Source organism: Chiloscyllium plagiosum, unplaced genomic scaffold (assembly GCF_037043375.1).
Source record: "Chiloscyllium plagiosum isolate Xiang-an unplaced genomic scaffold, Cpla_swu_hap1 HiC_scaffold_22, whole genome shotgun sequence".
Lineage (NCBI taxonomy): Eukaryota > Metazoa > Chordata > Chondrichthyes > Orectolobiformes > Hemiscylliidae > Chiloscyllium > Chiloscyllium plagiosum.
Window position 1 is genome coordinate 17,983,974 of NW_028270160.1, and position 14,498 is coordinate 17,998,471.

Sequence of the window (14,498 nt, forward strand, 5' to 3'; positions counted from 1 at the left end):
CAGTTCTGGGCACCACACTATAGAAAGTAAATGAAGGCACGAGAGAGGATGCCGAAAATGGGATAGATTAGATAAATTAGGATTTTCTCTTTGGGGGTAAGATTTGAAGAAGATTTGATCAAGTTGTTCAAAATCATGAGAGGTCTGAACAAAGTAAAAACGGGAAAAACTCTTCCCATTGGCAGAAGGATCCAGTAGAGGACACAAATTTAAGATTATTGACAAAATAAAAAAGCAATTTGATGTGAGGCATTTTGCTTTTACACGCGGGTAATGGCTGGAAACTGGAATGCACTGCCTGAAAGTAAGGTGGAAATAGATTCCAGGGAGTCTTTGAAAAGTTAACTGGATAATTTCCTAAAGAGGAAGGTTTTTTTCACAACTGTGGTCAAAATGTAAGAGAATTACTCTTGCAGAAAATTGGCACAGACAGTGGGTAATTATAAACCATTCTGTGTCTCTATGCTACATGGCAGCACTGGTTCATGTCCCCACATTTTTTCTCTAATTAGCCCTAACTCATTCCGATTGTCTATTCCCATTTGACTGTGTTTCTTGCCCTTTCTGAGCTGTGTTCTGCTTACCTTTTACCTTTCCAGTGCCTTTTCATAACCCAACACGAATGATTATTGCACAAAGTGAAGCAGTTTTTCACCTTTTTCCTGAAAATTTAAATTATATTTTCAGGAGATTAAAATAGTTGTCTCATCCCTTGTAAACAAAAATGACCTATTTGTAACCCTTCAGCTGATCAGGGCACAATATCTGCACCTGCCAGTTGCTTATGGACTTCCTCCAATAAATCCAGGATAGCCTATCCAAATTGCTACAGTGGTAAGGGATGGGGGTGCACCGATGTAAGTGTGACTAAAGCTATCCACTGTGCCATGATCAAATGTACCAGTCGCCACTGCTCCCCTGAAGGACCTCGCATCTCATGCGTATGCCTCGAGAAGGAACCTGTCTCTGTTATCACTGGTATTCAGGCCCTTTGTGGAACGGGTAATAGCACCCACCTTCATTATGAGACCCTAATAGTACTCACATCTTCCCAATTGTGATGGAGGGGCTCAAGTCTTACACAAATCTGTCTGGGTTTTGTTTTGTAGACTGAACCACTCACAGTAGTTTTGTGTATTTTCTGTTTTGAGACACAAAAAGAATCAGTTTAATTATCAAGAGACAACAGAAATTAAGATCGGAAGAGTCTGGGTCCCTGGGATCTGAGGCATCAGGTGTCGGAAAGATTGGAATGAATTATATAATTAATCACTAGAGTGATGGCTCCAGTAAATACGTGGTAAACACAAGGTTCAAGAAGAATTTTACAACAACAAACGGCATACTTTTATTCTATTTAACGTAGTAAAATATCCTCAGGCTTTTAAGGAGCAGTGCCAGAAAGAAAGAAAAATACAAAGAGGAAGATACATTCTAAAAGCTGACCCCCGAGGAGTAAAATGTAAGCGGCATCTTAAAGGAGATGATAATAGCTGACAAGTGGAGCGAGGTAGAGAAGTGGAGATTAAGTTGGAGAGATGGAGAAAGGCAGAGAAACAAGGAGAGGTAAAGGGGCAGGGAGGGAGAAGTAGACAGAGAGAGGGACTGAGGAGATAGAGAGGCAAGGAAACATAGAGAGGCAGGGTGAGGGAATCTGGTAGAGAGAGATGTAGAGAAGTGAGGGAGAGTTAGAAAGGCAGGCAGAAGTAGAGAGGCAGAGAGTGGCAGAGAAGTAACAAGAGGTAGAGAGGCGGAGAGAGGTTGGGAGGCAGGGAAGGGTGGAGAGGCAGGAAAGAGGTAAACGGTTTTGGAGATGTGGGGAAAGGTTGAGAGATGTGAGAGATAAAGAGATGGGGTGAGATACAAAGATGGAATAAAGAGAGATGGAGAGATGTAAAGAGGTGAAAAGAGTTGGGAGGGGACAGGAAAAGGTGGAGAGATAGAGAGAGGGTGTTCTCAGGTTTAGAACCTTGGAATAGCTATTTATAGTCAGACATAGGAGGTAAGGAATGGTCAAGAGGCCAGAGTTCAGGAAATCAGGTCTCGGAGAGACCATGCGAGGCTAGAGGAAGTTACAAAGACACCATTTCATGCAACTCGCGTCCTCGTTCGCTGTAACATTAACCTGGATTTAATTTCTATTAATCCATACTGCTGCATATACAATTACACTGCTTCCAATATAATACAAAATGTAATAAAAATTCCAATATAACACTAATAAAATAGAAATATTTCCTGACTTTAAACTCTCGTGAAGCACATATATATATATATAATTTAAAAAGCACTGTACTAGCCAATCTTTAATCTCGGTTAATGTTTTGCTTTCCTGTCTCCTGCCCCGCCCCACAAGCACTCTATTGTTCTGCATTTGTGTCCAAATCTTGCGTATATACCCTAACATGATACACATGCTGAACAATACTGAAAGACCTTTAAGGCTATATTTTATGCATATATTCTGACTGGACATAGAATGCTCAGAATCCTGTATGTGACCTGTGTGCGATCTATGAATTAGCGGGATCTTAGACGTACGCAGTCGGCTGTCACCTGCCGCTGTCAGTTGTTGAAATAATGAAATGGCCCGAGCACGAAAACATACTGGGGCTGCCAGATATCAGAGATAAATACAGAAAATGCTGGAAATGTCCCAACTCCGTGTATTGTCCTATTGAAACACAACACTCTCTATAACCTGATGCAACCCAGAGTGTTTCAATCTTGTCTATAATCTCTGCTGGTAGCACTGGGTCGCTGTTGGTGTGTCTGAGATGAACACAATCACTGTCCAGTGCTGAAGTAGATCCAATGCAATGTTCCCCCTGATCCTGCGCTAACCTCACAGGCCCTACTGTCTGTTAAAGTCCTGGTAGGACGAGGCTTCTCCTGGGTGTTTCCCGAAAGCGGGAAGCAAGTTCAGCCTACAATGCAGTCAGACTGGGCGCTGTCCAGTGCTAGTCATTGAGGATCGAGGAGACCCAGACTGAGGGCGCGGTCCCTTTATCGCCCCGGGAGGGCGCGGGGGTGGGGTGGGGTGGGACAGATGTATTAATTTATGTAAATAAAGTTTATTAATATTAATTTCAATGGAGGAGGGAGGGGGCTCGGGAACCGGCCGGATCCATGTGCTCGGGATCGGGAGGGGGTTCCAAGCCTTGGCAGGTTTTGGATCCTTGTCTCCCGGGCGGTGGAAACGGTGTGTCGCGGCTGCAGTTGGTGGGACACACCTTTGGGTGAGGAGGGGAAGCAGTGACCCGGGGCCGGGCGGGGGGAGATGCGGGTGACCCGGGTAGCTGGGAGACGCCTTATTCTCCCCCACCCATCCCTCTGGGTCTACCGGAGGTTCGGTGGGGGTGGGGCTGGTGCGGGCGGGTATAAAAGCGGCGGCTCGGCAGGTCCCGCCCTATTGCCGCCGCCGACCATGAGTCTGACTCCGGAGCTGTATCCGTCCTCCTACCGCCGCCTGTACGGGGAGGCTCCCCGGGCCACCGCCCGCTACTCGGTCACCTCGAGCCGCAGCAGCGGCTTCAGGTCTCAGTCCGTGCCCCGGGGCGGCCTGCTGTCGGTGCCGTCCCCGGCCGTGTACCGGCGCTCCGCCGACCTGGAGCTGCTGCAGAGCTCGGGCCTGGGCAACGAGTTCCGCATCACCCGCACCAACGAGAAGGAGCAGCTGCAGGGCCTCAATGACCGCTTCGCCGTCTACATCGACAAGGTGCGCGGCCTGGAGCAGCAGAACCGGGCTCTGGAGGCCGAGCTGAGCGTGCTCCGGCAGCGCCAGGCCGAGCCCAGCCGCCTGGCCGAGCTCTACGAGCAGGAGATGAGGGAGCTGAGGAGCCAGGTGGACGAGCTGAGCTCGGGCCGTTGCCAGGCGCTGCTGGACCGGGACAGCCTGGAGCAGGAGCTGCAGCAGCTCCGCCAGCGGCTGGAGGAAGAGCAGCGAGGCCGGGAGGAAGCCGAGGCGACCGCCCGGGCTTACCGCAAGGACGTGGACGGGGCGACGCTGGCCCGCCTGGAGCTGGAGAAGAAGCTGCAGGCGCTCATGGACGAGCTGGGCTTCATGCGGAAGCTGCACGACCAGGAGCTGGAGGAGCTGCGGGGCCTGCTGCACGCCGCCCAGGTGCAGGCCGAGGTGGAGCTCGACACCGCCAAGCCCGACCTGACCGCCGCCCTGCGGGACATCCGCGCCGAGTACGAGAGCCTGGCGGCCCGCAACACGCAGTCGGCCGAGGACTGGTACCGCAGCAAGTTCGCCGACATGAGCGAGGCAGCGGCCAAGAACAACGAGGCGCTGCGGGCCAACCGGGAGGAGCTGAGCGAGTACCGCCGCCAACTGCAGTCCCGCACCATCGAGGTGGAGGCGGTCAGAGGCACCAACCAGAGCCTGGAGCGCCAGCTCCGGGAGATGGAGGAGCAGCACAGCGCCGAGGTGGCGGGCTACCAGGTACAGGGGAGGCAGCGGCGACTTTCAGCACCATGGCCAGCGGCAGATAGCGCTCTCTCTCTCTCTCTCTTCCCCTCCCCCCTCCTTCCCACTCCTCCGCCCCCTCTCTCTCTCTCTCTCTCCTTGGACAGGTAAAACACGGGGTTAGAGTAAAGCTTATTCTACATTCCCAGAATACAAATCATTATAATAATGATTTTAAAAGAACATAGAACATAGAAAAATACAGCGCAGTACAGGACCTTTGGCCCTCTATGTTGCGCCGATCCTACACTAGCCCACTATCCTCCATATGCCTATCCAATGCCCGTTAAATGCCCATAAAGAGGGAGAGTCCACCACTGCTACTGGCAGGGCATTCCATGAACTCACTAGTGTTTTTCTTTGAATACACCAAATTTGTACAGTTGAGTTTCTTCTTTTTGCCCAACTCTCTTCATTATAGACAGTAATGAGCAGACAGGCTTCAGTCATGAACAGAAGCTGGACTTTAAGTTTTAAATTGCCACCATCCTGTCTTGGAAATACTGTATATAGCTGTTCTTTCACTGTCATTGGATCAGAATCCTGGAATACTCTTCCGAACAGTATTGTACCTGTACCAAATGGGCTGCAGTGAGTTCAAGAAGGCAGCAGAGCACCTTCTCCAAGTCAGTTTTGGACAGGCAATAAATAAATCGACTTTTATTCCCTGAATGACTGACTAAAAAGTCTGCTTGGAGAAGTTGGGGGTTGAGGTGGGGCATGAATTTGTAGAAGATTTACAAATGACAAGTTTCATGCAAGTTTTATTTGTGCTTTTGTGTAGTTGGGTTTCCTGGAACCAGAGTCATCAAAACCACAACTTGGCCCTTTGGCCCATTGTCCGAGCAATCAAGCTAATCATCTGACTCATTGTCATTCCCATCCTCTCTCCATATTCCTAGGCATTTTTCCTTTTAGATAACATCTAATTCCTGTCTGAATGCCTTGAACACACACCCAGGCAGAGCATTCCAGATCCTAATCACTTGCTGCATGAAATCACCTTTCCTCTTATCAATTCTTGCCTCATTTATGAATTGCTTTTAATTTGCAACCACTGCTCTTGATTTATTGTGGGAATAGTTTCTCTCCAATTAATGTCCTGATTCCTTATGATTTTGAATACCCCTGTCAAATCTCCACTTGAATTTCTCTGCTGCAAAAATACAAAGACTCAGCTTCTCCAATCTATTTGCATAATTGAAGGTCTTCATTCCTGGAATCAATCCTACAAATCTTTTCTTCACTTTGTCTTCACATCCTTCCTAAAGTTATGGTATTCAGAACCAGATGAATCTAGCTGAGGTCAAACTTGTCTTATACAAGATCAACATAATCTCCTTGTCGCTGCACTCTATAACCCCATTAATAAAGCCTAAGATACTGTTATTAACTGCTGTTTCAACCTGTCCTGCTGCTTTAAGTGACTTTTTCATTAATTCACCCAGGTTCCTCTGCTTTTGCACACCCTTTTGGAGTTATGTCTTTATACTGTATCTGCATGTTCTTCATGCTAAAATGAATAATTTTACATTTCTCTGCATTGAGCTTCATCTCTCACTTGTCCATACACCCTTTCAACTTGTCTGTACGTCCTTTTAAAATTCTACATTATTCTTTTATTCATAATACTTCCTAGTTTTCCATTATACACAAACTTCAAAACAATTCCTATTCATCAAGATCTTAAGAGGAACACTTCAGTCAGTGACCTTATGAAAACTAAGGCACATCAATCTATTGAACTTGGTTAAAAACCTATTGCTAAAAACCATAGTGATTGAGGCCTTGCTTTGATCCTTGGTCTCAGCAGCATGCCAGTTGAATCGTTCCTGTTGGTATCCACATATTATTTGAAGAGGCAGTCATTCAGGTGGTTGGCTGTTGATCAGTGCCCTTTGCTTAAATTAGGTGAGGACTAGAGCAAACAGTCACTCTGAAGTCTCATCTAAAATGGACAGTGTGCCTCAGATGGGTGTGTTTGAATAATGATTGAAAAAAAAGTCATTTTTTAGAGAGGAAACACATTTAATTAATGCTGATTTTAAAAACCCACTTACTTCAATGCTATCCTATCAGGACACAATTGGGCACTTGGAGGATGAGCTAAGGAACACCAAGACTGAGATGGCTCGACACCTGAGGGAATATCAAGATCTTCTGAATGTGAAGATGGCTTTGGACATTGAGATTGCTGCTTACCGGTAAGAATTTGACAGTGTCTGAGTTAATAACCTGATCTGTAAATCTCAGATACTTGGGCCAAGGGAGGTGTAAGAGTTTTGAATTGAGTCACTAGGAATGACCAATCCCTTTCTGAGGAGTTAGCAAAACATAATCGGCATTTGTCTCAACACAGTACCCAGACTGAAGAGGATAATGCAGCTTATGGTCAGCTTGCTTGCTATGAGCACAAACAAAAACTCATGGAGTAGGATATGGAGAGCTTTAGTTCTTCAAATGTGGCAAGTTAAATATTTATTGCCCTTGAGATCATAGATGTTTGACACTTTGGTTTTATGCCAGAATAAATTTAACCAGAAGTTTTATGTTAAAGTACTGTGGTTGCTACTTGGTCTGGAGATATTTCAGGGAGAAGTTATAAATGAACAAACACATTGAAACTTCAATAGTCTTGCTGAAATGATGTGCACCGTGCAAATTTATTTATACATGTGATTGTCTGGAGTGCACAGAAATTATTAATTGTTGATGTTCTGTAATCAAGTTCTGATTGTTTAACTGTTTCCTCTTTCCTTTTCTGCTTCTGGATTTGGCTAGTCATAAAACACTTCCATTTTGAAAGTGTGTCTGTCTGAATGAGGCCAACAATGAGCACAACTGTGTTTCCCACATTCTGGTGTTTCAAGTTGAAACTAATGAGTTGAGCTCAAAATGATTAACTCCACAGCTCAGCAGAGCACAACTTCAGAAACTGAATTTGTTCAACTGCAGAACATAGAAGGTATACAACTAAATAATTCCTTTGCCCTGGTCTTAGCTTGGGGGTTGGGTGGACCATACCCACAGGGTGTGTGGGGTGTTCATTATCTCACCAAGTAGCCACATCTCACTGAGGAGACTATGAAGATCAGACTGTTTCACTTAGTGGAAAACATAGACTGCCCCTTGGCTGATGTTGGCACAAAGTTGCCCCAGCTCTTCTCCACCCTTGAGACAGATGTGGGATAGAGTACCAGAGTTATTGTCAGTTAGTAGATTAGTGGCCCTAAGTTACTGACGATCAGGCAGAGCAGGACATCAGATGTCACCAAAGCATGCACACTTCATCTTTCCAGAACATCTGAAAGATTATTTGGCTCAAAGCAGTCTGCGTTGGAGCAGGGTTAACACAACTTACTGCATTGACTGATATAGGTGAGGCAAACTACCTGCATTATTTTTGGGGCACAGGTATCAGACATGGCCATGAAAATTAGCTTAAAACATGTACAAATTATGTCTGTAGGTCCAGAAAGTGGCCACCCAGCCCAATCATGGCTGACCTGAACCTAACTGCATATACCTACCTTGGCCCTGTCCCCTTTACACCTAAGACTTAATCAATCAATCTTGCACAATTGCTATTTTTGGAAGCAAATTCCAAGCTGATACTGCCTTTTTGTCTGTGGAAGTATTTCCTAATTTTAGATTTCAATAGTTTGACTCTATTTTTTAATCTATGTTCCTAGTCCTAGACACCCAAATCAATGGAAATAGCTATGTTTGATTTGTAGAAAACATTCTCCTGAGACCATCGGATAGAGCCCAAGTTGATGTAAAATGAATTTGTATAAAAGTGTGATCTACAAGGAGTCCCATATTAATTAGCGGAGGAAGGACATCTGGCAGCAACAGACAGATTTAGGACAATTAATTTCTTTTCCAATTATCTCAATTGTCCACTTGTGGATGTAGTTGCCTGTTGAGACTGTGTTGCCCAGGTTCCAGTCAGCATCAGATTGGACCCTACCAGTGAATGTGGGGCAGGAGGAATTGGAATAATGAAATGGCAACTGCAGACACAGCAGGTGATTTGTATTTAGTTATCTGAACTCATTAAAGCAACATCTGTGAATGGATGTTAGGTTTATTTTGAAAAGGACAATATGACATTGCAAATCTTTGCAAATCAAGAGGAAATTACATTGTAAAATGAAAGGAGAAATATTGGGTACTAATTACTGGAGGAAGAGGATCCTAATCCAAAAGTTCATCCTATTCACTTGCCATCAGTAGTTACCACAGTTGAGTTTCCACTACAGAGCAGCACAGATAATGGGAGCTCAGTGAATCCTCTGTTTAATGCAATTAGCCATTTCTTTTTTGTCTGACAGGAAGTTGCTGGAAGGTGAAGAAACCAGGCTGAGCACCAGTATTATCAACCTGCCACCTACCAACACAAACCCAGCGCTAATGGTTCCAACCCAACCACGATTCTCCACCACAACCACCACCAGCATTGTCTCCTCCAAGAAAGAGCTGAAGGAAGAGGGACACAAAATGTCAACAAAACCCTCTAAGCAAAAAGCAGAGGCTTATGAGGAGATAATTGAAGAAACCATTGTGTCCACCAAGAAGGTCGAGCGAGAGGATCAGAGTGCAAGTAGCCAGAAAACTGAAGTCACCAACCCTCCAAAATAAATCACTGAACACTCTTAAGTGTTTCTGCCCTTCCCTCCACCTGAGATAGATGGACACCAATTACGTTGATGGTAGAATTCCTTAACAGAGCCTCAGAAATGACCACCAAGAATGGGTGGCTTTCTGTCTGAAGCCCCAATTTATAGAATCCAATCTAGTCCTACCACTCCCTTGACACCTAGTGTCCAAACCACACATTTCGTGAGTGACTACACTTATTTGTCCAATATTTCACTGAAATACAGGAAGCATCGGATGTCTTTCCTGTCCTATACTTTCTGGACAGAAGGAATGCCACTTCTGTACATCAAAAGGAAGAGGGTATAAGTAACTAACTCCAAGCAAGGGATCCCAGTGCTGGCTTGTCTCTCTCCAATTAATATAAGCACAGAATTACTGCCATCAGATTGGCCTGTCCTGAGTGTAGTTCATTCTGTTCATGTTGTCTAGGAATTCACTGCATGTGTCTCAATGTCTGCATGTTCTTCACTCTGCTCATCACAACAGATTCTCACTTTCCACTGGGATGTTGTTCACACAAATGAATTGCCTTAATGAGCCCAGCAATCATCCAGATGGAGTGTCAGTGGAATTTGAGATACTGTTCAGGAAGTAGAATTAAATGTTAGAATGTGTTTGTGTAAATGTGAAAGTTAAAGGGTGGAGGGTGACACCTTCCATGTTACTGGATCTCACTATCAGTAAATTGTTTCACTTATATTCTGATGTCTAGATTTGTGTAAATAAACCAAAAACTGAACCTAATAACCTATTTGTCTGTTTTCATCCTCAAAAGCTTTGAAAATTTCTGTATTCAATAGGGCTGGGTTTGTGGTCACTGTATCAGTGAGGTCCCTGGGTCATCAGCATGGAGCCAGTAAATAAGCAGTCAGCAGGTGGATGAAGGAGCACTGAGGGTGGGCTCCTTGAGAAAGGTCTCTTCATTCTCATTTCACTTCTATTCCTCTTATTTTACTCCAATTCCAAAGAGGGGTAGAGGGAACTACAATTATACACAAAAGAAATTTATTGTATGTTGATAGAACTTGCATTTGTCTGGCACAAAACCAGAGGTGCTCCATGGAATGGTTCTCAATACATCATTCCTTAAACAAGACTGCAGATGTGGTCTCACCATTACTTTGTATAGTTGTGACAAAACTTCCCAATTTTTAAGACACCCCCAAGCAATAAATGCCAAAATGTGGCTTTCCATTTGGTTTAATTATGTGCTTTATCTGCATGTGAGCCTTTTTGTGATTCATGCAGAAGAACACACAAACCCCTCAGTGCTACACTTTATTGAAGTCTCTCTTAATTTAAATAATAGTTTGCTTTTAGATTCATCCTGCCAAAGTGTATGACCTGATACTGCTACATTAACTTCCAGATGCCAAGCTTTTGCCCACTCATTCAACATATCAATATTCCCTTACAGATTCCTTATGCCCTCTCACCCATTTTTGTGAACAAATTTGGCTATATTACACTCTGAACCCTCCTTCAAGATATTAAAATGGTAAATAATTGATTCCCTAGGTCAGATCCTTTAGTGATCATCCACTAGTTATACATTTATAACCTGAAAAAGACTCATCAATTCAACTCTGTAAATTGTGTTAAGCAATCCTCAATTTGTGCTAATACAATGCCCCCTAATATCATAAGCTGTTATCTTGTGCAATAACTTTCAATGTAGCACCAAATTGAATGCCTTCTGGAAATTCGAATATACAACATCTACTGGTTCTCCTCTATCAACTCTGCTTGTTATAGCCGCAAAGAACTCCGGCAAATTTGTCAACATGATTTTTCTTTCACAAAACCATGTTGACTCTGTTTGAGTGTGTTAAGATTTTCTAAATGTCCTATTATTTCTTCCTTAATAATGCACACTATCATTTTTCCAATTACAGATGTTAGGCTAACTGGTTTATAGTTCACTGTTTTCTGTCTCCCTTCTTTCTTGAATAGGGATGTCACATTAGAAGTTTTCTGAACTGCTGGAACCCTCCCAGAATACAGTGAGTCTGGAATATTTCCACCAATGCTTCCCATATCCTTGCAGCCACTTTCTTTAAAACCCCTGGATGCAATCCATCAGGTCTTGGCAATTTGTTTGCCCTCCATCCCAAAAATGTGTCAAATATTTTGCCCTGGTCATCATGCAGCATTGTTGACTAAGCAATGGCTATCAAATCATATTCATTTGTTACTATTTCCACTGTTAACTCATTTATCTTGTAAGAAAAACTAGATGCATTCAGGTAAAGAACTATAAACATTGACTTTTTGCTATTATTGCTTACACTGGTTTTAATTTCTGCTGCATTTTGCTGCTTATATTTTCTGCTTCTTCATGTCACACTATGATTATTGCTTATGCGTTCACTACCTTGCACCATTGCTTTTTTGTTTCTTTTTTTAAAAATTCCCTTCAATTGTATCCTTGCCGCACTAATTAGTTTAAAGCCTTTTTATAACCCTAGTTATTCAATTCGCCAGGATATTGGTCCCAGCATCGTTCAAATGAAGCCTGTCACAACAGAACAACTCTTGTTTCTCCCAGTACTGTGCCAGAAATTAGAAGTAATTTCTCCCAAACCAATCTTTACCACATCTTTACCTCTCTAATCGTACTTACTCCTTTTCATTGAATGCCTATGTGGACAGTAACAACTAAATCCATTATCTCCCACAAGTTCCTCTTTAGCTCAGAAGAGAGGCCCCAAGCCAAGGCCCCAGAGAAGCAACATGGCCTTGGACTCTGACTTCCCTGCAGAGAACTATGTATATTCCCCAACAATGTTACTTCCTATTATTACTGCGTGGTACTTTGGTCAGCTTGCTCATCCTGCCTGTGTCCTTGTCCAAATCAGGAGCAAAAAGATACTTTTATTGGGCAAATACACTGGGCAATGGTGTAGGTTCTTCCAAGGCTAAATTCTGGATCCTAAAACTGCCTTACCAGCACTCATACCCATCAGTTCCTGACCCGGACTAAATTTGATGTAGCTGGGAGTATGGAGGATATTTTCACTGGCAGGTGAAACCAGAATTAGGGGGCATAGCCTCAAAGTAAGGAGGAACAGATTTAGGACTGAACTGAGGAGGAACTTCTCCCAAAGGATTGTGAGTCTGTCGAATTCCCTGCCCAGGAAGCAGATGAGGCTACCTTGTTGAATGTTTTTAGGGCAGAGAGAGAGACATTTTTGAACAGTAAAGGAATTAAGGGTTATGGTGAGTGAGCGGGTAAGTGGATCTGAGTCCATGAAAAAGATCAGCCATAATCATATTGAATGGTTTAGCAGGCTTGAGGGACCAGATAGCGTACACCTGCTTCTATTTCTTCAGTTAATTAATTTCAGGCATGTGACTGACTCTGGAAAGACACTGCCCAATAACTCTCCTCCTCCCTGATGTGCCTCAGTGTCTATAGCTTGGACTCCAGTTCATCAACTCTGAGCTGAGCTTTAGTTCTTCAAGTAACCAATACTTGCTGCAGGCATGGTCACTGAGGGTCACACTGACATCACCCAGTGCCCACATACTATAGCTGTGACACATCACCTGCTCAGTTATCTATATTTTATTGAATTCATTAATTTGGATGTTAAATATTTTAAAATAGAATTTCTTAACTGTATTCTTCTGTAATAACATCTTCTGCTTTAAAGTATTTGACAAATTAAAAGAGACACAGAAGACATACCCTCCAATCACCTGCTTTCCTGTGATGTCACATTCAGCTCTGACAGGCAGAAGCAGGTTGAAGGATTTTTTTCTGCAATTGGTTTTTATCTCCTGCTTCTGCTGTCCTTCTCATAGAGGTCTCTTCATAAGTAATGCTGTCCTGTTGTGGACTCCTTTTAAAGGTAAAGGGTGCAGGCTTGGAAGGTGCTGTCAAATGAGTCTGGGTGACTTATTGCCATGCATCTTGTAGCTGATACCTGGTGCATTGGTGGTGAAGGGAGTATTCCATTGTACATGGAGTGCCAATCAAAGGGGCTGGTTTGTCCTGGATGGTAATGACCTTCATTAGTGTTGTTGGACTGTACTTATCCAAGCAAGTGGTGGGTATTTTACCACCCTGCTGACTTGTACTTTGCAGAGCCATTTGGTAAGTTACAGACTACAGAATTCCCAGACTCCAGCTGGCTGCAGTATTATTTGTGATCAATGGTAATTCCCAGGATGTTGTTGTGTGAATTTAACAATAGTAATGTTATTGAATGTTAAGGTGCAATGGTTGGATTCTCTCTTGTTGAAGATGGTCGTTGCCTGGCATTTGCATGGTGTGAATGCTAATTGATACTTGCCAGCCCAAACCCTGCATATTGCCAGGTCTTGCTGCATTTGGACATAGACTACTTTTGTATTTGAGGAGTTGCAAATGGTGCTGAAAATACTACAATCATCAAAGAGCATTCCATTTATGATCTGATGATGGAGGGAAGGTCATTGAGGAACTGTCTGAAATTAGATGGGCCGAGAATACTACCCCAAGGAACTCCTGCAGATAAGACCTGGAGCTGAGATGGTTGATCCCTAAAAACCACATTTTCCTTTATGACTTAAACCAGCAGAATGTTTTATCTATGATTCCCATTAACTCCAGTTTGGGCAGGTATCTTGATGTCACAATCAGTCAAATGTGGCCTTGATGTCAAGAGCAGTCACCTACACTTCACCTCTGGAGTTCAGCTCATTTGTCCATTTTTGGACTAAGATTCTAATGAAGTTAATAGAAGTTAATTGTGTGTGACATACAGCTATTGAAAATAAGTTCTGGATGAAGACAGGCTTCACCTAATAGAAAAGAATCATGGAGTAATTCCAGTGGTATAGAACAGCATAAGGAGGCAACTTGGTTCTTAAAGACCTTGCGCTTTTCTGCAACAGCAATTCTGCTTGTCACATTCACCCACCCTCTCCCATGATTTTCCTCTTTGGCAACCTTGCAAATTCTCTTTTTTAAGGCATGATTCAATCCACCCTCTACCATACTCTTGGTCAGTCCACGTAAATGAAATTCCTCATCCAGGGGCAGCACTGTGGCTCAGTGGTTAGCACTGCTGCCTCGCAGTGCCAGGGACCCAGGTTCAATTCCAACCTCGGACGACAGTTTGTGTGGAGTTTGCACATTCTCCCCATGTCTGTGTGGGTTTCCTCCGGGTGCTCCGGTTTCCTCCCACACTCCAAAGATGTGCAGGTCAGGTGAATTGGCCATGCTACATTGCCCATAGTGTTAGGTGCATGAGTAGGGGAATAGGTCTGGGTGGGTTACTCTTCGGAAGGTCGGTGTTGGTCTGAAGGGCCTGTTTCCGCACTGTAGGGAATCTAATCCAATCTCATCCCACGAACCATTCACGTCAATCCTTTG

The 14,498-nt window shown here is 43.8% G+C and overlaps 1 protein-coding gene across 1 annotated transcript; it reads left to right on the forward strand.

Annotated features, from left to right (window-relative positions):
- Window positions 1-3,391: 3,391 nt before the first annotated feature.
- LOC122561254 (alpha-internexin) lies at window positions 3,392-9,893 on the forward strand. The gene is made up of 3 exons (XM_043712877.2): window positions 3,392-4,447; window positions 6,551-6,675; window positions 8,809-9,893. Exons 1-3 carry the CDS (start codon window positions 3,428-3,430, stop codon window positions 9,113-9,115), a joined length of 1,452 nt encoding a protein of 483 aa, XP_043568812.2. The 5' UTR covers window positions 3,392-3,427; the 3' UTR covers window positions 9,116-9,893.
- The last annotated feature ends 4,605 nt before the right edge of the window (window positions 9,894-14,498 follow it).